Below are 21,710 nucleotides of genomic sequence, written 5' to 3' on the forward strand. Positions count from 1 at the left end.
GCTCAGAAGGAAGAAAGAACTACTCTCTCATGGCGCAGTACAGAGGATTAGGTCTAGTTACCAGATCTGGGTTCTAGTCCTGTGTGATTCTGTAAATTGTGAGGTCTTGGGAAACCTATCTAACTTGATTCAGTTTTCACTGCCAGAAGGCTTCATTATGTGTGGTCACAAAATCCTGAGGCTAGGTCTTTTTAGACAGCAGCGCAGTCCATTAAGGCAGAAAAGGTAAACATCATGAGCATAAACTTTAGGATATTTTTAAAGATCTATTTGTGGAATTTAAATTGTAGGCTCATTTTATTTAAATAAATAAATAAAACCTCTACTAGCTCCTTAATTTCAGTGTTTTGAAGGTTGGTACTGGTGTTGTGAATAAAGGAAGCATGAGGAGGTGAAATATGAACTTGGAAGCTTATGAGAGGGGACATTGGAATGTCCCAATGTCTAGGATGGATAATACCTGTCACCTACTTGCTTTGATTTGGGGAAAGATGATTTTTAAAATGATTGCTAATTCAAGTAACGCTTTAGAAGAAAAATAAAAGGGCATTCATTGTCAGTGCACCCTAGAGCAGTTCACATTACTTCCCCCCCACCACCACCACCAAAAAACCCTCTTCACTGTGCTCAGACACCTCTCCCCCAGACTTTATATCAGTATAAACTAGTTACTTGGGTCCATAGAGCTTTAGGGGTGTGTGCAAGAACCAGAGACTACAAATGAACTGATAACAGTTAGCAGTCAGCGGGTTCTGTAGATAACAGTGAAAGCTTAGTAATAGATAACTCTGAGTATTCAGTTTGTGATTTTTTGTTTTGTCTTGTTTTTTGTTTGTTTTTGTTTTTCGAGACAGGGTTTCTCTGTGTAGTTTTGGTGCCTGTCCTGGATCTCTCGGTCTGTAGACTAGACTGGCCTTGAACTCAAACCACCTGGCTCTGCCTCCCGAGTGCTGGGATTAAAGGTGTGCGCCACCACTGTCCGGCCCATTTATGAATATTAATAGTAAATATTCAGTGGGTTGTAATAACTTATGAGCTTTATCCACCTGGTTTTGGTTATCCTTCTCTCTGGTAAAGTGGATAGTAACAACCTCTATTACATTTTGGAAACTTAAGAATTGGGTAAGGATTTGCTGGAAGTCACACAGTAGAGCTGGGATTTCTCTTTATGCATGAGTGTCTGGTAACTGTTCTGTTAGTTCTCAGGACTTTGACTTATGGACATTCTGAGTCAGGTTTTAAATTTCAGTTGCTTCTAAAATCAGGTTGATGGAATTTTTTGTTCTGGAAGATAGTTTAATTCCTTTAGTAGAGTTTTGGCAAGTTTGGGCTCTACTGCTTATCCCCAGAAAATCTGCTCAATGAACAGTAGAGGTGTGTAATGTCAGCAGTAAGTAGGTGTCTGGTCGTAACTGACAGAGGATTAAAGCAAAGAGATGCCATGTCTGTGCTGATCTTACTGAAGTCTTGCTAGCAAAATTCTTGGCAGAGGACAGTATGAAAACACATGGCCTAAAACACAATTGAGGGAAGGGAGATTTATCCTATAGCTGGACAGTCCTTGGTTCATCAGAGGCCTTAAGAATGGGGACCTGACGGTTACAAATACTCGGGTTATTTATTTTGTGTATAGGAGTGTTTGGCCCACGTGTATGTGTGCACTATGTGTGTGCCTGGGGCCCTCGGGTCAGAAGAGGACATTGGATCCCGGGAACTGGAGTTATGGGTGTTTGTGAGCCACTGTGTAGGTGCTGGCGACTGAACCCGAGTTCTCTCTAAGAGCGACAACTCTTTAACCTCGGGGCTGTGTCTTCAGTCCAGGGACCTGGTCCTACTTCATACTATTTTAACTTAGTTCGTTGGACAGCTGGCTTCTGTGAGAGCTTGTAGTGCTTGAACTGCCTTTTAGTTCCAAGGTTACGGAAGGGAAAAGCATGCAAGAATTTTCAGAAACCTCTTCAAGAAATCTTTGTAAAACAACCCTGCGCTGCTTCATACAATCTTGAGACAATTTATGCTGTTGGTAGTAGTTGTTACAAAGTTTGTTTATATTGTTTTGAATATTAGAGGATGTTTCCCTTTGGAAACTTGAGGGTTAGTAAAATGTCATCCTAGGAGTGGGAAGGGAGCTTGGGGAGTTTGTTGTGTAGCTGAAAGTGTGGGTTTTCACATAGACATGAAAAGAAGTGTAGCACCACCACCTTGACTGCCTTTGCTTGAAGAGCAGGTTTAAAGAGATGATGCGGTGATTTGGGATACTTTGTACATACTCGGAGGCAGATAGATGATGGTTACAGCCTGCTTGATCTTCCTGTGTGCTTGTGCAGACAGCTCAGCAGTGGGGAGAGTTCAGGACTGCAAAGGGGGAGAAAGGAATGTCATAAAGGAGGAAACTTGTCTGTGTAGACAGACTACTCCAGGCTTATTCCTAGCTCTAGTAAATACACGAGGAAAAGGTGGTATGTGCATAAAATCATCTTTGAAAGATAATTGCTGCATGATGCATTCTGGCTAAGTCACCTAGATCTCTGCTGTAGTTAAGAGTAAAGTTGTGTTTATGTATGAGGGGGAGGTGGTGAAAGTTACTCACTGTACAGCACAGTATGCCACGTTCTGATGTCATTTCTGCTTCTGTATGCTGAATTGACCTGGCATGAGTAAACTCTCCCCTCAGGAAGCTCACAGCAGTAGAGTAGGTCAGGTGAGTAGGTTCAGGATTCTGACTCCGGTAAGTCACTGTTGGAAGAGCTTCCCATGAGCTCTTGTTGCTGCTGCCTCCACTACCACCCCGCCCCCAAACACTCGTTGGCTGTGTAAGTAAGGAAGGTGGCTTGCCTGCCTGCCGAGGAGGTCCACGAGAGAATTGCCTCACGGGCTGGAAGGTAGCTCTCCGTCTCATCCTAAATCTCCTTTAGCCTCGTGTTAGCTTATTGCATTCATGTTTGCTGGAAATTGCAAATAGAACAGCACCTGGATGCAACTCTTCTTCAGCCTTCCTCTAGTAAATTTTTCTCAACTTAGTTTCCTGGTCTTAGTCCCTTCTGAAGTCTCATTCGCTCTGTCCATTAGATTTTTTTTCCCCTAGAAATCATAGCTTTTTTTTTTTTAAACTCTCTTACTAATTCTCATTGACTACAAGAGAAACTTGGAGCATCAAAGCTGGTATTTGAACTTATTAAAGTCACTCTCCCTAAAATCCCAACAGTCTCTTCATGTAATAGATTGAGTGCATGTCTTCTGTTTTGTATTTAAACAGCACACTTGAAGTTTTCTAAAGTGCCATCCCTGATATCATTTAGTACCTCCGAAAGCTGTGAGTGTCTCAGAAAGAGGCTGTTGGAAGGAACCTCTTTATTTGAGACATGTTTGGAAAGGCAAAAGGACGCAGTTTGGCTTTCAATTGGGTGTTGTCAGAAAGGGGACAGTTGCATAGTTGCATCTCAAGAAATGATATGGGGAAAACATAACTCAACAGTGGAAAAACTGGATCACTAGGAAGAGAGGAGGGGGGATATGTGATAGTTTTCATTGTTATAAACTCATCTGCAGTGGATGTTCTTTGAGATTGAACAATATGCTGTAGATGGAAGGAAGCATCTCATCAGTTTGTAGTAACTGGGGTTTGGGTGTGGGCCTCAGATCATTGATTTCTTAATGGTGCGGACTACAAAGTTTTCAGCCCCTACTTCCGACTTGTGGCAAAGTTGAGCTATAGGACATTAATCTGTGATGTTCATGTCGTCATATTTGTTTGCTTCTGTTGCTTGCGGTTAGAGACGTACCCAGTCAGGATAGTTTGGAGTTAACCCATGTTACTCCCTTGTCGCTCGGGTGTTAACAGTGCTGCTCCATAACATGGGGACTCTGCCTCTCACAGATGCCCACAGCTTTTGTTCTTCCTCGTTGGCATCAGGGATGCTCTCTGATTCAGGTCTTAAGTCTCTTTCCACATCTTTCTCCTAGCTGTCTCTGTCCCTGTATGAAATCCCTTATCTCTTTCTTCACTCTCTGTCCCTGTATGTAATTCACTCTGAAGAGAGCTATTAGTTTTACTCCTTAATTTCAAATACAAGGAGTTGGCCCTTAGTGTTTGTAGTAACATGTTCTGGAAAATTTCCTCAAATCTGAATTAGCAGACATTGAACCCCAAATCATTGCTTTTAAGGAGATTATGAAGTTTGATTCCTGTGAGCCTCTGATTCTTGCATTTTTATTAGTTGATATGTTAGTAGTTTTGTTTTATGTCTACTTGCATTAAAAACACTTTATTTAATATGGTTGATTAAACAGTGAACTCATAGTCAATAGCAGTTTACACATGCATGAATAAAGCTTATTTAACATGCTTTTTTCCATCACATCACAGCCCTTTTGTATGTGGGAATGCTAGACAGTTCTTCAAATTATGCCTGGGGGCCATGATAAGCAGCAAAACCATCAGCAGAAAGTGTAAACGTGGACCACGAAGCTCTAAATAACCCGGGAGAAGGTTAGTTGTCTGTGATAGGAGAGTTGAAGGTAGAGCCCCGCTGCTGTGAAGAGTGTGGGATGACTCTGCAGGTGGTTCCGGAGTGGGGAGGATTTGTGTGGGGCTTACTGATATCTACCAAGTTAATTCACAGGTGTAAGCCTGTGTTCACCCCTGCCCATTCCCATTAGTCACTCATTTAGTCTGTGTTGTCTTTTGTGTGCTGTATCCTAACCTGTCTCTAGTCCAACTGACTGAAGGTTGACTCTCTGAAGTGTGGTAATGGCTCTTCTGGAAATCAAGTCTAGTGTTTCTCTTCCCAGCTCTGTCCCACATGTCTTTGGGGAGCTTCCCAGTACTCTTAATCCAAAGTCCCAAGTCCTGGGATAGTCTACAGATCTCTTTTATTCCCAGCCCTTGGTTACCTGGTGTCAGTTTTTTCCCTTTTCCAGAATAATTCTGTCTTCTCATCATAGCTCAGCATTCCTTGATACGGGTATCAGGACATTGTGCTTTCTTTTAAATTTTCTTAATTTTATTTTTGTGAATGGATTCCCTCTGTTCTGTGTGAGTGGATATACGTTAGTGTGTATTTGGGGAAGGGGGTGTCCTGTAGAGGCCAAAATAAGGAATCAGATCCCTTGGAGCTAGAGTTAACTGTTGTGGACCCCCCCCCCCCATGAGTGCTGGGATCCAAACTCTGGTCCTTAGGACTCAGCTCATTTAACCACTTACCCATCTCTCCATCTGCAGTTTCCTTGATGGGACTTTGCTTTACTTTGTAGTATTTATCTCACTTCATAATTGTGCAAGTATTTGTTCATATATGAAGCCTTAAAAATATTTCCCTTATTGGGAAATATTTTTGTATTGTATTTTTGTATTGTAAATTCTGAAACAACAGGGACTTGGATCTGCTATGGCTAGCCCCTGTAATCTTAGCAGTTTGTAGAATGCATGGTATGTTGATTTCTTAGTACATGATTAGTGAATGCCTGGGACCGTTTCCAGCTTCACTTTAGCCTGCATTTCCATTCTCTCGGATTAAATTTCTCTCCACTTGGTTCTGTGCTCCAGACACACAGAACAGCTAGGCTTTATTCTGATGGGCCCTGTGGATCCCTCCAACACCCTTACCAAAAGAGAAGGATAAGTCCCAGGACAACTTCCCTGTTAAACCCCGTTCCTGCTCTGAGAGCTAAACCAGCAGGCACTTTGTTGGATGTGATTGTTTGGATAGTCTCAGTAAGTGTTGTCTTCTTTTGTTAAGACAGTATCTCATGTAGCTTTGTCTAGCCTCAAAGTCATTTAGCTGAGTATGACCTTGACCTGTCCTTCTGCACCTGGGATTATAGGTGTGCATACCATGCCAGGGTGCTTTTTGGTGTTAGAAATTTGTAAGAAGAATAAAAGAAATAATTTTAAAAAGAGATGAATATATTTGAAACTTTAGATGAAACTAATAAATTCTTGGAAAAAGTTGTAAGGATGAGATTTTGTCTATGTATGTCTGTCCCATTAGATGGAAAACAGCAGACTGAGTGTGTGTGTGTGTGTGTGTCACCTCTGCCTTAGAACCTAGAACAGTAGAGTGTGCTTGGAGTCTTCCAAATTAGCTTTTCAACCTGCTTGAAAACAGCTTTCTGACTGAAAAACTTCCTTCCAAGAGTATTTATTATGCAGGTTTTTATATAGGACTAGGAAAGAAACTTCCAGAACTGTCTTTTTCAGCATCACCACTGAGGGGTACTTGGGATTATCATACTTTCATCCAGATTTTCTAACGTTGAAAAATAATGTTGATAACTTTGATGATTCTTTTCAACCTTAAAAATTATTTAGCTATTGATCACTGGGGTTTTGAAAATCAATAGGCTTCTTTATTACATGTTTTTGATGTCAAGGTGGAGGCTGATTGACCTTTTGCTTGTGCTTAGCTTAGTCTTGGCTTTCTAGTTTAATAGACAGTGAATAAGTAGAAGATGAGTACAAGGATGTACCCATTCTTGTATCCAATAGAACCCACCAGAACTATCAAACAATTTGTTATTGAGATTGTCTACTTTTTTTTTTTTAACTTGAGTTGATTATTGTTACTGGACTCAACAGCTGGCATTGCAAAATGCTGAGAGGTTGTAAACTAGTGAGTATTTAGTGTGTTTTATGTAAGGAAAGCATGCTAAAATGTTTTCAGTGCTTTGTGTAGTGTTTTGAATAAGGATGGCCCCATTGGGGGTACCATATTTGAATGCTTAGTCACCAGGGAGTGGAATTGTTTGAGAGGATCCTAAGGATTAGGAGGTGTGGCCTTGATGGAGCCAGTGTATCACCCTGAGTAGCTTTGATTGAGGTTTCAAAACCGCCAGTCCCAGTCTCTCTCTCTCTCTCTCTCTCTCTCTCTCTCTCTCTCTCTCTCTCTCTCTCTCTCTCTCTCTCTCTCTTTCTCTCTCCTCCTGTGGATCAGGATGTAGAGCTCTCAGTTACTGCTCCAGTGCCTGCCTGCATGCCACCATGCTCCTTCCATGATAATGGACTCACTCCCTGAAACTGTAAGCAAGCCCTCAGTTAACTGCTTTTTCTTGTAAGAGTTGCCTTGGTCATGGTGTCCCTTCATAGGAATGAATAGTGACTAATACAATTAATATACCTTCTTTAAGGTATTATGCAGTTCTCCCCACTTCAGAATATTAATCAAAACTTTGATTTTAATATTGCTTTTTATTTTATTATATAATGGGAGGAGCTTCAAAAAGTGCCTGTCTAATTTATCTCCTATTGCCTCAATGTGAACGTAAGTTTTTCTTTAGCAGTTTTATGGAACTTGAAATAAAATAAATATGGAACCTGAAATAAAAATTGAAAGACTTGATAAAAATTGAATTACATGCTTTTATGTAGTTTAAAATTGACGTTGGTGTTAAATGGATATTGATTCCTAATTATTGAAATTATCCTTAAACTAATCACTTACTAGATTGTCTTGCCAGCTGTTGAGAGGCCAGGGATTAGGGGAAACGTTCATTGGCTTTAAACAGCTCTTAGTGCTTTATTTGCATGGGATCCAGCAACATTAATTTTAAACAATGTTTTTGTTACCTATATGGGGGGAGGAAATCTAGAACTTCACATTTTCCTTTTCTGAATATCCAACCCTTTTACTAAATCTGAGATCAAAAAGTTTCTATATTATTATTTTGATTTGTATGTGTATGAGTGTTTGTCTACATGTATATCTCTACTGTATATATGTTTGGTGCCCACAAAGGCCAGAAGAGGGTGTTCAATCCTCTGGGATTGGAGTTACAGACAGTTTTGAGCTGCCATGTGGGTTCTGGGACTTGAACCCAGGTTCTCTGAAAAAACAGCCAGTGCTCTTAACTGCTGAGCCATCTCCCCAGCCCCTGTCCATTTTGAAAATATACTTAGATAACTAGTAATTTGTATATATAATCTAGTAATTTATAATACATAATCCCCCAATTCAACACTCAAATCATGCAAGGAAGGTATTTTTGATGTTTGTGGTTAAGGTTTTTGTAAATCAAGTTAAATTAAAATCCCGTGCAAAGCATATGGAGCCACCACCCACCCTCACTGCCGCAGAAGTACTAGTGCAGTTAATGAGACTGGGAGAGCATTCCCTAAAGTCTTCTTACTTAGTAAATTGAAATCAAGATTGATCTAGGAATAATTTGGTTAGTGACTGATGTAAGAGCACATTAGAATTTTAAAAGTGCCTCTCTGAAGGGCTGGAGAGGTGTATCAGAGGTTGAGAGCATATGTTATACTTGTAAAGGACCTGGGTTGGATTCCCAGCACCCACATGGTGACTCATAGCATCTGTAACTCCAGTTCCAGGGGATCCAACAGGCATACATGTGGTACACATACATGCATGCAAATAAAACATTCATACACATAAAAGTATAAGTAAATCTTAATTTCTTTAAAAAGTGCCTTTCTGAAAACATTGTTTTTTAAGTATAGTCTGTTACTTTTTTCTTTGTAGCATTTAAATTTATGACGACTTAAGTAGTTGAGTGTTTTATAATATATCATACTATGTTTCTTTTGCAAAATGAAACATCACTAAGTATGAGGAATCGGTATTTTGATGCTTTAAATTCTCTCTGTCTCTCTCTCTCTCCCCTTCTCTCTCTGTCTCTTTTGGGGTGAGGGGTTTGAGACAGGATTTCTCTGTGTAGTTCTTGCTGTCCCGGAACTCACTATGTAGACCAGGCTGGCCTCAAACTCAGAGATCCACTTACCTCTGCCTCCCAACCTGGGATTAAAGGAGTGTGCCACCATTGCCCGACTAAGTTGTTTGAACTTTTTCAATTTTACCAGGTTTATGGCGACAAATGACTTGATGACAGAGCTGCAGAAAGACTCCATCAAGCTGGATGACGACAGCGAGAGGAAAGTGGTGAAGATGATTCTGAAGCTGCTAGAAGATAAGAATGGGGAAGTACAGAACTTAGCTGTCAAGTGGTAAGTGGGGTCTGCATGCCCACTCCTGAAAAACTGATGTTCTAGTCTGATGCTCTTTTCTGAAAGTTTCTGTTGGACTGTTTAGGTTACTGTAAATGTTGAGTGGCTGCATGGGATGAATGCAGGATGTTTCATTACAGACTCAACTCATTAGTGTGGACTTCCATGAGATTATTCAACTGTTAGGAAGCATATGTAGAGAAATCCAGAAATAGTGCTTTTCGTGTGACCATTACCTGTTTTGTTTTGATTTGATTTGATTTTGGTCTGCATCTGAAATTCCCACTCTAGTTGAGGTGAAATTCAAAACTAGAGATTCAGTGAAAAACAAAACTTAAATCTTAGAAAATGACAGCAATAAAGACTGCATGTGCATGCCTGAAATCACAGGAGGCAGAGGCAGGAGGATCACACATTTAAGACTGCCAAAGGGAGCCGGGCGGTGGTGTCGCACGCCTTTAATCCCAGCACTCGGGAGGCAGAGCCAGGCGGATCTCTGTGAGTTCGAGGCCAGCCTGGGCTACCAAGTGAGTTCCAGGAAAGGTGCAAAGCTACACAGAGAAACCCTGTCTCGAAAAACCAAAAAAAAAGACTGCCAAAGGGTTCATTACAAAGCTCCTTTCTCAGCAAAGGGGGGGTGGCAAGTAAGAGGCAGACAGCGGTTAAAACCAGAGTGAACTTGGTGTGATGCTGTGATCATAAGGACTTGCTCGAAATTGCATAAATTCTGGTTGTTTTTTAGTGGGCTTCTACTGAGCACTTCTTACTAGTTCGGTTCTTGGCAGTTGCTTTTATTCTTAAGAGTGTAGAATTTGAGTTCTCAGTAAACTCTTTTTGAGCCAATTTAAGCCCTTCGTGTAATCCCAGGTACTCAGGAGGCTGAAGCAAGAGGGTCTCCAGACTCAAGGCCTACCTGGCAACTTAGTAAGACCTTGGCTCAGAAAGAGGAAGTGGAATGAGACCTGGAAGAACAGCTCGTGGGTGAGGGTTTGCTTAACACGTGTGATATCTTAGCTTCTTCCTCAGGGCCACAAACAATAAAGAATTATTGAGTCCATTCATTTGTGGGCACTAAATCTTAGAAACTAATGTAGAAAGGAAGGTGGTTTCATTTGTGAAGTTCACTGTCATTGTACACATACATCATTCATTGTCTGTCCATTTAAAGCTTTGTTCCCTTGCTGCCTGATTGGATTTGTACAAAGTTTTCACATGAGTTTTTACCTAGTCATTTCGATTTCTGTCTATAAGAAAAGCCTGTAAAAGGTGAGAAATCATTGGTTGACATAGAATTTTTAGACTTGCAATGCACGTTTACTTAACCCTGAGACCTTTACAAGTTTAAAATAAAACAGGTCTGTAACAAGTGCTGTATCCCTGGTGATTTGGCTCAGTAGGTCCAGGCGCTTGCCGCCAAGCTTGAAGATTTGAATGCAGTCTCCACTTCCCACAGTTGGTCCCCCATTTTCTCTCATGCACTCTCGCACATAGTAGAAGGATATTTTAAGTAGAATAAAATGCACGAATATTTGTACAGGAATCTTTTGATCTTTTTTTGTTCGTTTTGTTTTGTTTTGTTTTTCGAGATAGGTTTTCTTTGTGTAGCCCTGGCTGTCCTGGAACTCTTCTCTGTAGACCAGGCTGTCCTCAAACCTGGATATCTGCCAGCCTCTGCTGGGATTAAAGGTATGTGCCACCAAGTCTGTGAATCTTTAGCTCTTTTAATGATCTCTTTTTGTTTTTGCATTTATAATGAAAGAGATTGGGGAGCTAAAGGTGCACCTTGATGGTAGAGTTCTTGCTTAGCATGTGTGAGTTACTAGTTGATCCCTAGCACTATTAAAAGTTGGGGAAGAAACTTTTATATTATATTTCTAAAGGACTTAGGATACAAGCAGATATGACTGTTCCAGTTAGCTTTTCTGTTACAGCGATAAGTCACTAGCCAAAGGCAACTTAGGAAGGATTTTATTTCATCTTATAGGTTGTAGTCCATCATGGAGCAGAGCCAAAAGAGGAACTCAAGGCAGGAGTTTGAGGTAGAAACTAGACAAAATCTAATTAACTGGCTTTCTCTCAGGGTCACATCCAGCTCCTTTTCCTAGTCAGCCCAGGGCAATCTGCTTAGACGGTCAAGAAAATGCCCCATAGACCTACCCACTGGCTAATCTGATGAACCTTCAGTTGAGGTTACTTCTTTATTCTGTCAAGTTCAAAAGATCAGCCATCATTGGCAAGGACAAAAGTCATGATCAGGACTAAATAGTAAGAATCTTTCTGTGTGGTTAGAAGATGTCCAAGTGGAGTGTCCTTCTTTTGATAAAGGTGAAGCTGTGGGGTATTTCCACTGCAAGAAGGAAATGGAAAAAGAAGGCTCAGAATGGAGTCTTAATAACAGAGGGTAGCAAAACCCCCTTGTCCTTAGGAAACGCGGTGGAAAAGGAGAAGTGACACCAGACAGGCGGGGTCATAAAGGAGTCCACGGTTCTGCCAGTAGCACACGAATTGTTCACTAAACTTATGTGTACATCGGTAAATGGTTTCTTGGCTATGCCTATTATTAGACCGAACATTAGCCTCTCACACCCATGCACCTCCTGCAGCTGGTCTTTGTGGTCATTTTAGTATTCGTGATTTCTCACAACTGTGTATGTACTCTGTTTGTCAAAAAAGCGAAAGGGTTTTCTTTTAATGCTGGTACTTTTTTAAATATTTTATTTTACTTAACAAATACATGTAATAATAAATGAAAACATCTTGGACAAGCCAGGAAACAGAGCCCCAGGAAAAGGCATGAGAATCTGAGACCCACTCATTTACACATTCAGGAGTCCCATAAAAGTACTAAACTGAGCCAGGTGGTGGTGTCGCACGCCATTAATCCCAGCACTCAGGAGGTAGAGCAAGGTGGATCTCTGAGTTCGAGACCAGCCTGATCTACAAAGCAAGATCCAGGACAGGTACCAAAACTACACAGAGAAACCCTGTCTTGAAAAACAATACAAACAAAAAAAAAATTTAAAGATAAAAAATTTTTTTTTAAAGTACTCAACTGAAAGCTATAATCTATGTGCAGAAGACCTGGTACAGACCCGTGCAGGCCCTGTGACTGCCGCTTCGGTCTCTGAGTTCATGAGCTTTACTCGGGTGATTTGGAGAGCCTTGTTCTAGGAGCTGTTTCACATGATGTGTTCTGGCCAGAGTGTGACTCTTGACTGGGTTATGGACTTTTCCAGCTTTTAGAATTGGATTCATCTTTATTATCAAGTTGTAGGGTTTTTAAAGTATGTTTTTATATCAATCCATTGACATATTTATTTTGTAATTATCTTCTAATTTGATGACTTGTGGTTAATTTTGATTTTTAAGTTTGATTTAACTTACCAAGTGTTTTTGTAAGTTATTTTGTAGTTATTTTTTCATGTCCTAAGAAATGTTTGATTTAGTTTACAAAGATTTCCTCCTGGGTGTAGTTTTCATTTTTATTTTTAGTTCTGTGAACTGTGTGGAACTAACTTTATGAAAAATGTAAGATCAGAGCTGTTCGCTTCTTCCCAGATGGATGGGTAGCTGTTGCAGCACTGTGCATTGAAAAGATCTTCCTTTCCCCCAGTGGACTGAATTCAGAATTTACCTGACATCTTTGAAAAAGAAAAATCAATGAGTATGAAAGTGTGTGTTTTAGACTTTTGTGCTCTATCGACCCATCCGTCTGTCCTTAACAACACTATTACGCTGTTATATTGTCATTGTTCCCGGGCTTTTCCACTCTGGTCCTGCTAAGAGTTTAGACCGGATCAGTCTAAATCAAGTGGAGGAGCTATTATGTCTGCAGAGCAGCATCCCTGCCCGTTTTCATTGTCTGCCAGTATCTCTTCTGCTTTCCAGATGTCAGTGATAGATGTCTACAGATGTTGTCAAATACTTGATGTGTAGTAAGTCTGAAGTAATGTGGCTTACATTGTCTAGCTTGATTTTCTCCCCTATCTTGGGACTATATTGTTCTTTAAAAGCCCTTATTTTAATCACTGTCAATTTCTATATTTAAAATGTCAGCACGTTCAGCTGCAGGTGTAATTATGGCAAAGCTGGAGGAATGTTTGAGAAGAACCCACGTACTACTAGTGTTCTGTCTTTCAACTATGAACCACGGCTTCTCATATCTGTTCGTTACATTAATTTTTGTTAAATCCTTGGAGCTTTGTACATAACAGTCACTTCAGTGTGAATCTCTCTTTAAGTCCTGGTTAGTTTTTGGGTATTGGAGATAGATCTTCTCTGGTGTTTGGTTTGAATAATCTATTGACTGAGAGGGATCTTAAGATTTCTGTGATACTGTTTTGCCATTTCTTCTTAGTAACATCGATCTTCTATGCATGCATTTAGAAGTCTATGCTGTTAAAGGGGAAATGACTGAGACTTGTTTAAACGATAAGGAAGCCTTGACTCAAACTGGCCACTTGGTTTCCATAAGTGCACGATTATTGCAGTAAGGAGAGAGATTGGATTCACCGGTGACTAAAAAGGCCAATTGGGGAGTAGAGCCAGAAAGCAGAGGGGGACATTAGGAGATGGGACATGACACAGGAGGAGGCGTGAGTGAGGGGATTCTTAACTTACTGCTTGCCTGTGCATACTTGCCCAGCAAAGATGGAAGCAAAGTTTTTGTTGAAAAGAGGCTTCTGGGGCGCCATCTTTATCAGTGATTGGGCATACACAGTTGTAATTGCTCTAACTAATGCTTGATTGCTTCATAGTACAGGAGTCTATTCATGTTTTGTAAATGCTGATACAGTTGGATCTGGAGAAGTTGCTTTGCTTGTCGTCTGTTTGATTCCCACCCACCCCGCTCCTTCAGGTTGCTTAAGAGGTTCCTTTAAGGTTCTTGGAGTGGTCCGGGGACCTCCTGAGGCGTCCATAACCTGAGGTTCATACTGTCACTGAATGCTGTTGAGGACTTGTTTCCTCCTGGGATTCTACTGTTTTTATCAGTACACAAGTGATTAACCGGAGACCATGTGACATGTGCTTCCACAACAAATTGAACACAAAACTGTCTATGGAAATTATTTTTTTTAAACCTCAAACATTAAAGAAAAATTTAAAAAATACAAAATAGTACTCTTTACTATTTTTGAGGATATAATTTATTGTATATGTTTGTGGTATGTGTGTACTTATGGAAAGCACTCGACTAGCTGAGTCGTCTCTTCGGCCTCCTTTTCACTCATTTCTTCCCTTATACATTCGGTCTATTGTAATTTGGTCTTAACCTCTGCATTGGAAATGGTGGTCTTTTTTTTTTTCTTTTTTCTTTCTTCTTGTATATATTGTAACATCCTACCCCCACTAAGTCTCATGACTTTGGTGACCCTTGTATTGATTAGGGTTACTTACCTAAGTGGGAGCTATTGAAATAGTCTTCTTTCCTAACTATCTCTTCAAACCTACTACCAAAAAAAAATCTCACTTATAAGTCTGCCAATAAAACTGAATGTGAAAGTTTTAGGAAACTGTAAAATTGTTAGTGCCTTTTTATATTTCATAGTTACATGAGTTTCTTACCTCATAAGCTTGGTAGTAAATCCTCTATTTTAGGGCCCATGCCTTCTTCATCAGGAATCTTAACTAAAAGTGGTTTTCTGATGAATATTCATATACCGAACATGCCTGCTGTGTGCCCCATTGTTTGGGCAGGACACACAGCAAGGACTTTATCCTCGAGGAAGGGCTCACCCAGCAGGAGTAACACACCAGTACCAAACAGAAGATGTGCAGTGTGCTTTGGGAGCGCACAGTAGGACTAGTGGTTTTCAGTGTGCTTTTAAATCTGACAGGAGATTAGAAGAGACTAGAACCGTAACAAGAAAGGCCCTATGTTGACAGTGTAACAGTGTACGGAGCCTTTCTTGTAGGTGAATCTTGTTGGGAGCAGCACCTGACTACTAAAGCTTTGTTTGCTTGTTTTTGTGTGTGCTTGGAAGGTTAGCATGCAGGATGGAAATCATCTTCAGTTTCTTGTTACTCTGTTGAAAATCAGTGGGGGAAATTGGAGGCCAACTACAAGGAACCTCTCAGTTAGTTTCCCTTCATCCTTAATTATATATCATTTATGATATAGGCATCCATGGTTAAAATTGACAGTTACTAGGCAAGATTTATGTTTCTAGTTAGTTTTTTGTGTATTTGTGTGTTTATCTGGATGTTAAAAGAACTTCCTTCTCTGTTGCAGTCTTGGCCCTTTAGTGAGTAAAGTAAAAGAGTACCAAGTGGAGACGATCGTCGACACCCTCTGCACAAACATGCTTTCCGACAAGGAGCAGCTTCGGGATATTTCCAGTATTGGCCTAAAAACGGTAATCGGAGAACTTCCTCCGGCGTCCAGTGGTAAGCAAGAACGCGTTGTCGTCTTTTCTTTCTGTGGAGATTACCCTCCCTCTGCGGTCCAAGGCAGAGAGGAGTGATTGGAAGCTGTATTTCTCTCAAACACAAGTGTAACTTTGGAGTAAATGAGATTTACATATGCCGAGTCAGTTCTGCAGGATAGTTAGGTTGAAGCGGGGTGGTAAGAGTGCTGCATGTTCTGCAGGCGAGAGCGAGTGAGCGAGCGCTGTGTGCAGCTCTGCAGTGTGGGAACGATGATGACCAGAGAGCGAGCGAGCGCTCGTTAGTGTGTGGTACCAAGTTTGATTTAGTTTTTCATCAAAGCTTACTGTGTAAAATTTTTAAAAGTTAAGGCATAGCTATGAAATAGTTTTTACTAGTAGCTTTTTATGTTTGAGTCCTTTTCGGTTAATTGATAATTTAATAATTAATGAATTTGGTAATTAGCTATTGGCCTCTGCAAGAATTATCTAGGTAATATGAGTATGTAGTTGGCTTTGACTGCAGTACTGGGGTTTAAATTAGAAGCCTGAAAGCTGTTGTTTCTTCTGCAAATGGGAATTATGTGGGAAGATTTCAGATTGGTGATCTAGTGTACCTTTTGTGACTACTAGTAATTCACTCTGCTTGTCCCAGTCAGTGCTCTCTGAGCCGCTTCAGTGAGTCTAGACATCGTGCAGTTGAAATTTACAGAGATGAAGTTAGCACCCACAGTTTGTTTTCATCCTGGCTGTGCAAAGATTAAACCCTTTTGGGCGGCTCTGAATGTGGTTCAGTGGTAAAGCATACCTACCATGTACGGGCCCTGGGTTCCATCCCTCGCACCGCAGGAAGGAAAGCAATTCTTTCCATCTTAAGTGGGTGCTCGTCTGCCAGAGCATACCATGATTGCTTCACCATCCTTCAGCAGCCAATAGTCTGTCGGTTCCCAAGGACGCGCCATAGAATTGTCGTCTTACCTGTCTTCATGGTTTTCTCTCTGTTGCATTTGGCTGGTGTTAACAAGATTTCTTTTTACCCATTGAGATTCTAACTTTCACAGTGAGTTACCTGGTCCCTTTTCCGGGCATTTATCAGTAACACATCACCTACTTTAAAGAGAGGGGGTGGTGTGTGTGTGTGCGCACGCATGGGTGCACAATCTCCATTTGGTGTGAAATAACTACATTGGGGCTTAGACCTGATTTCGTGTTTGTTTTTTCCTATATTTTGGTTGTGAGCCTAGCCTTTAACGGCTGAGCCATCTCTCCAGCTGTTTTTGTTTTTCTTTAAGAGAGTATTTAAACATTGGAGTACAAACATAGCAGAACACAAAGGCTGTTGCTAGAAAAAGTTCAAGCACAGAAAACCCTTGATGCATTTCGATCTAGGCGTTTGTTGGCCTCAAGCACTGCAGACTTGTAGCCAGCATTCAGTAGTTGCCCGGCAAAATGTGAATGGCGACCCTTTGACAGTTACTATTGCTCGGTTAGGTCTAATAAGGTTTTTTGTTTTGTTTTGTTTGTAACATTTTCTTGCTTAGCAAAGATCTCTTAGAGTGTCTTGAACAAGTTTAGTCTGTTGGATAGTTGGTAAGCAATGCGGCTATCAGATAGAACGTGTCATATTTGAACTTTTTCTTTCCTCCCCTTACAGGCTCCGCACTAGCTGCTAATGTGTGTAAGAAGATTACTGGACGCCTGACCAGCGCAATAGCAAAGCAGGAAGATGTCTCTGTCCAGCTCGAGGCCTTGGATATTATGGCAGATATGCTGAGCAGGTAAGTATGCCCACTGTTTATTTGTATTACGTGTGTTAGAAATAGAGTGAAACTTGGCCTAGATTTCTGTGCTTGGGGGTAAAGGAAATGTAAGCTATTCTTATGTGTCACAGATATTATTTTGTGATTCTGAAAAATCTCGTTTGTGATTGAACATTTTTTAGCAGCTTATGTTTTATTATTGTGTTCATGTTCAGTAATCTGCTTAAGTGAGGAGATGTTTTAGTGGAAGTCACTAGTCTGCAGTTAAACAATAATAACCTCTCAGAACCATGTTTCCACTGCATGTTTGTGGGGTGGGAGTTGGATTTCACTCATTGGTGGCTTTCCTACTTGCTGTGGCAGGCAGGCTTTGGAAGAAATAAGCCGAGTCCTAAGAAAATAAACCTTAAAGGGCATTTCAGTCTCAGTGTGTCCTGTTTCTAATAATTATTAGTTCTTCATTATTTGTGACTACTATTTGTAATGAATTTTGTTTAGTATAAAAATAGTTGAGGGTTTTGATACAGAAAATTGTGTGTATATTAACTGTATGTAATGAGGGTATTATTACCCTGTCACACAGAGCATTTGTGCTTTTACTCGAGGAGTTAAGAAGGAGAATGGCTGAAAGGCCATAGGGAGTCGAGACGAAGCGGGACTGTGTTCAATGAAGCTTTTTATGGAAATCATCATTGAGTTTGAAGACTAGGCAGCACTTGGGTGATTAAATGTGCTAAGGTGTAGAATGCACACTTGTCAGAATGTTGAAGCCGAGTTGTTATAATCTGATTTTCCATGATAAGGAGTAAATACAAAGGCAGTAGGAGGTTCTGCATTGGGGTCCTGCTGTGGTAGGTAGAAATCTCCACTTAATTGATAAGCGGTGATAACCCATTGTCCTGTGTGATGTGCTCACTGGCACTGTTGGCACATGATGGTATGAATACTGTTGGCTAACTGTGCCTGTTGAGGGATTGGGAAACACAATTTTGGGAGCAAGTGATCCAAATAAACTGAGCGTGAGGTGGACAGAGAAAAGAAGAGGGAGAAGGATGAAGAGACATCTGGGTTTTTGATGTTGCAAGTACTCAAAAAACAAGACTAAGTAGATAAACACTTTGAAGTCTTGGAAGGAGGGAAGTGACAAGGTCATTGTGCTTTTTGTTTGGTTTGGTGCTTTGACAGCCTAGTGGGTGCCACTGGCCTCACTTCCAGGAGTTGGTCTCCGTAGATGGTTAGCTTGGGCTTTTCACTTGCATTGGTAGGTGCAGTGAAGGTCAGCTTTTCTTTATTCTGACTTCCACTTTGTCTCAACCTAATTTGTACCCTAAATATGAACATTGAGTTTAGAGTCTAGACATTAGTTGTGCTCTGGCATGTTGAATTCACTTGTTTTCTTTCTGTTTTTCTTTCTTTCCTTCCTTTTTTTTAAGGCAAGGAGGACTTCTTGTAAATTTCCATCCATCAATTCTGACCTGTCTACTCCCCCAGCTGACGAGTCCTAGACTTGCAGTGAGGAAAAGAACCATTATTGCTCTTGGCCATCTAGTTATGAGCTGTGGGAATATAGTTTTTGTAGACCTTATTGAACACCTGTTGTCAGAGTTGTCCAAAAATGACTCTATGTCAACAACAAGGACCTACATCCAATGTATTGCTGCTATTAGTAGGCAAGCTGGCCATAGAATAGGTAAGACATTTTAAAAATGTTTCAAAGTTGTCTCTTTCCTTCAATTGTCTGTATGTTGTTTGTGCATGATGTATGTGTGACTCAACGTGCATGTGAGATCAGAGAGCAGATCTGGAATCAGTTCTCTCCTTCCATCTGTACACGGGTTTGGGGAATTGAACCTGATCAAGGCTTGTGCAGCAGGTGCCTTACCCTCTGAGTCCTCTCACTGGCTGTCCGTCCCCCAGAAAGTGTTTTTAAATATTTAAGTGTGTGGTTTTAAGAAGCAATATGCTTTTCTTAGGTGAATACCTTGAGAAGATAATTCCTTTGGTGGTAAAATTTTGTAATGTAGATGATGATGAATTAAGAGAATACTGCATTCAAGCTTTTGAATCATTTGTGAGAAGGTGAGTTTTTAAGCTCTCTGTATTTTTTTTATTAAATCTTTGTATTTAGAAAAGTTTTTCCTTAAGATTGGAATAATTAAGATTAGGTAAATGAAGAGAAATAACAGGATTTCAGATGTATTTTATCTAATTTTTCATTAAGTAGTGATTGATTGCTAATAGAATATTTGTAACAAATGCCATCTTACTATTTACTTTGAAAGTGTGTAACATTGTAGAACTTAGAATGCTCAGACAAGGGGAATGCCATGTAATATAGTCTTGTCTGCAGAGTCACAGAGGATTTTCCAAAGAGAAGCACAGAAGATAGCATGTTTTCAACCTTTGTGTGTTAGACTTGACGTACCTGTTTTGCCAATACAGGTACAACAGTTTGGAAACACGGACTCTGATTTTCTTTATAAATCTTAATAAAAATTGTGTGAAGGCAGTATTAGCTGAATATTTGCCTTTGACTAATAGAGTCTGTTTGGATGGGGTCTTGATCCTAACTGCTTTTGGTCTGGACTTTGCCCTTTTACCTCATGATTTAGGGAGCACCTTTATAGTTAATGCCAATTTAAAATATTTTATCATTACTGGTATAATGTGCATGGGTGTTTGGGTTGCATGCATGCCTATACCATGTGTGTGGTAGATACTCATGGAAGCCACAAGAAAGTATCAGGTCCCCAGGAACTATAGGCAGGTGTGAGCCTCCAGCCTCCATGTCACATTTTGAAAATTGGGAATGTTTAGATTCATTTTATTAAGAACCACAAATTGCTCCTTTAATTTTGACTCTATGGGCCTATGTGTATTTTTATTGATAATTAGCATCAGTGAGAGAAAACCATGCTAAATGAATGTTCACTAACCATTTTACAAGTGCTAATGACTTAAAGATCTCAGTACTACTGCTCCCACTTGAACCATGTAGTTACTTGTGTGGGGACACACATCCTAAAACTAAATATCATTTGAAAGGGAAATATCTTGTGACACCATGGGACAAAAATTTAAGTGGTCAGAAACCACTTTGGTGTTATTGCTAATAACTGAAGCAAGAAGAAAAGTCTAGTTTTTTGTGTGTTTCAAAGCAGCTCTTGTCTTTATATTTAGATGCCCTAAGGAAGTTTATCCTCATGTTTCTACCATTATAAACATTTGTCTAAAGTATCTTACCTATGATCCAAATTACAATTATGATGATGAAGATGAAGATGAAAATGCTATGGATGCTGATGGTGGAGATGATGACGATCAAGGTATCTCAAGTTATAGAAATGCAATCTAGCTGTTACTTCATAGAAGAAGCCAGGGTTAGAGTGGAAAGATGATGCATAACTGCAGATTGTACCATAGTTTTGTTTCTTAGAATAGTGCTTTTTTTCTCATGCTCAAGCCTGCAGTCTTAAGCAGAGTGGTGGATAACAACTCTCTTCTTTATATCCCCAGTCCAGAGTCTATACTTTTTTTTACAAAGCGTTTGTGCAAGATGAGTCATTGTGTTTGAAAAATGAATCGAAATACATACATATTCAGGGTAGTTTGGTTGGTATTCAAAAATGCTAACTATTATTTAAGACCCTGTTTAATGTTTATGAATAATGTAAACATTTCTGTGACTTAAGTACATGGGTTAGTAGGTTTTCTGTCATGCTTAGTTTTTAGTTTGATTGTGTGAATTTGTGCGATAACTTTTTTTTTTTTTTTTTTTTTTTTTTTTTGGTTTTTCGAGACAGGGTTTCCCTGTGTAGCTTTGCGCCTTTCCTGGATCTCGCTCTGTAGACCAGGCTGGCCTCGAACTCACAGAGATCCACCTGGCTCTGCCTCCCGAGTGCTGGGATTAAAGGCGTGTGCCACCACCGCCCGGCTATGCGATAACTTTTTATATAAAATCTTTCTTATATAAAATCTGTGGTTTAATCCATCTAGTCCTTTAGCAGGTACTGCCCCATTTTCTCTCTACAGCAGCTTTCTTCCCTCACACAAGTGCTATTCAGTCCATTTTTTCCTCATCTGTCTTGAATGCATTTCCAGTAATGGGCAAGATTATAAATGCTTGAAAATGTTTATTACACTCTCTTATTTAGCATCCAGGGACCAAGATATCACACTTCTGTCTGTCTTCTGTTCTGGTTCTTACTCATCTCTAACCACTAAATAAGGATATGCCTGGGCTAAATCTTTGAACTTAGCTGTAATACTCTTAATTTTCCTTTGGGTCTCACCTAAGTCTTCTGAGTTTAGTATCTATTAATTAGCTCAGCTCTATACCTTTCCTGTAAATCTGGGTTCATACATGATTGTTTAATTGATGTTACTGATTGCTTAACTAAAATATCCATACCCTTTCTCCAACCCCTGCTTCTTCTTTAGTCTCTTCCATCTTAGACTAACTCCTTCATCCCTCACATCCCAGAACTTTCTCTCACTTGGCATAACTTTATACCCCTTTAGCGTTTTTTACTTTAGCACACTTAATCATTTTCATGCATATTGTAATTAATTATCATCCACCTATTAGAATGTAAACTTCCTGAAGACTAGCAAATGTAACCTGGA

The 21,710-nt window shown here is 40.1% G+C and overlaps 1 protein-coding gene across 1 annotated transcript in view; it reads left to right on the forward strand.

Moving 5' to 3' along the window:
- The window catches only part of Cand1 (cullin associated and neddylation dissociated 1), a 41,097-nt gene that overhangs the window by 2,653 nt on the left and 16,734 nt on the right, over nt 1–21,710 (forward strand). The window contains exons 2-7 of the mRNA XM_028869625.2: nt 8,816–8,959; nt 15,192–15,346; nt 16,979–17,102; nt 18,518–18,774; nt 19,058–19,163; nt 20,265–20,410. Coding sequence (XP_028725458.1) covers nt 8,816–8,959; nt 15,192–15,346; nt 16,979–17,102; nt 18,518–18,774; nt 19,058–19,163; nt 20,265–20,410 — 932 coding nt within the window. The remainder of the gene's footprint in view (nt 1–8,815; nt 8,960–15,191; nt 15,347–16,978; nt 17,103–18,517; nt 18,775–19,057; nt 19,164–20,264; nt 20,411–21,710) is intronic.

This window comes from Peromyscus leucopus, chromosome 18 (genome assembly GCF_004664715.2).
Source record: "Peromyscus leucopus breed LL Stock chromosome 18, UCI_PerLeu_2.1, whole genome shotgun sequence".
Taxonomy (NCBI): domain Eukaryota; kingdom Metazoa; phylum Chordata; class Mammalia; order Rodentia; family Cricetidae; genus Peromyscus; species Peromyscus leucopus.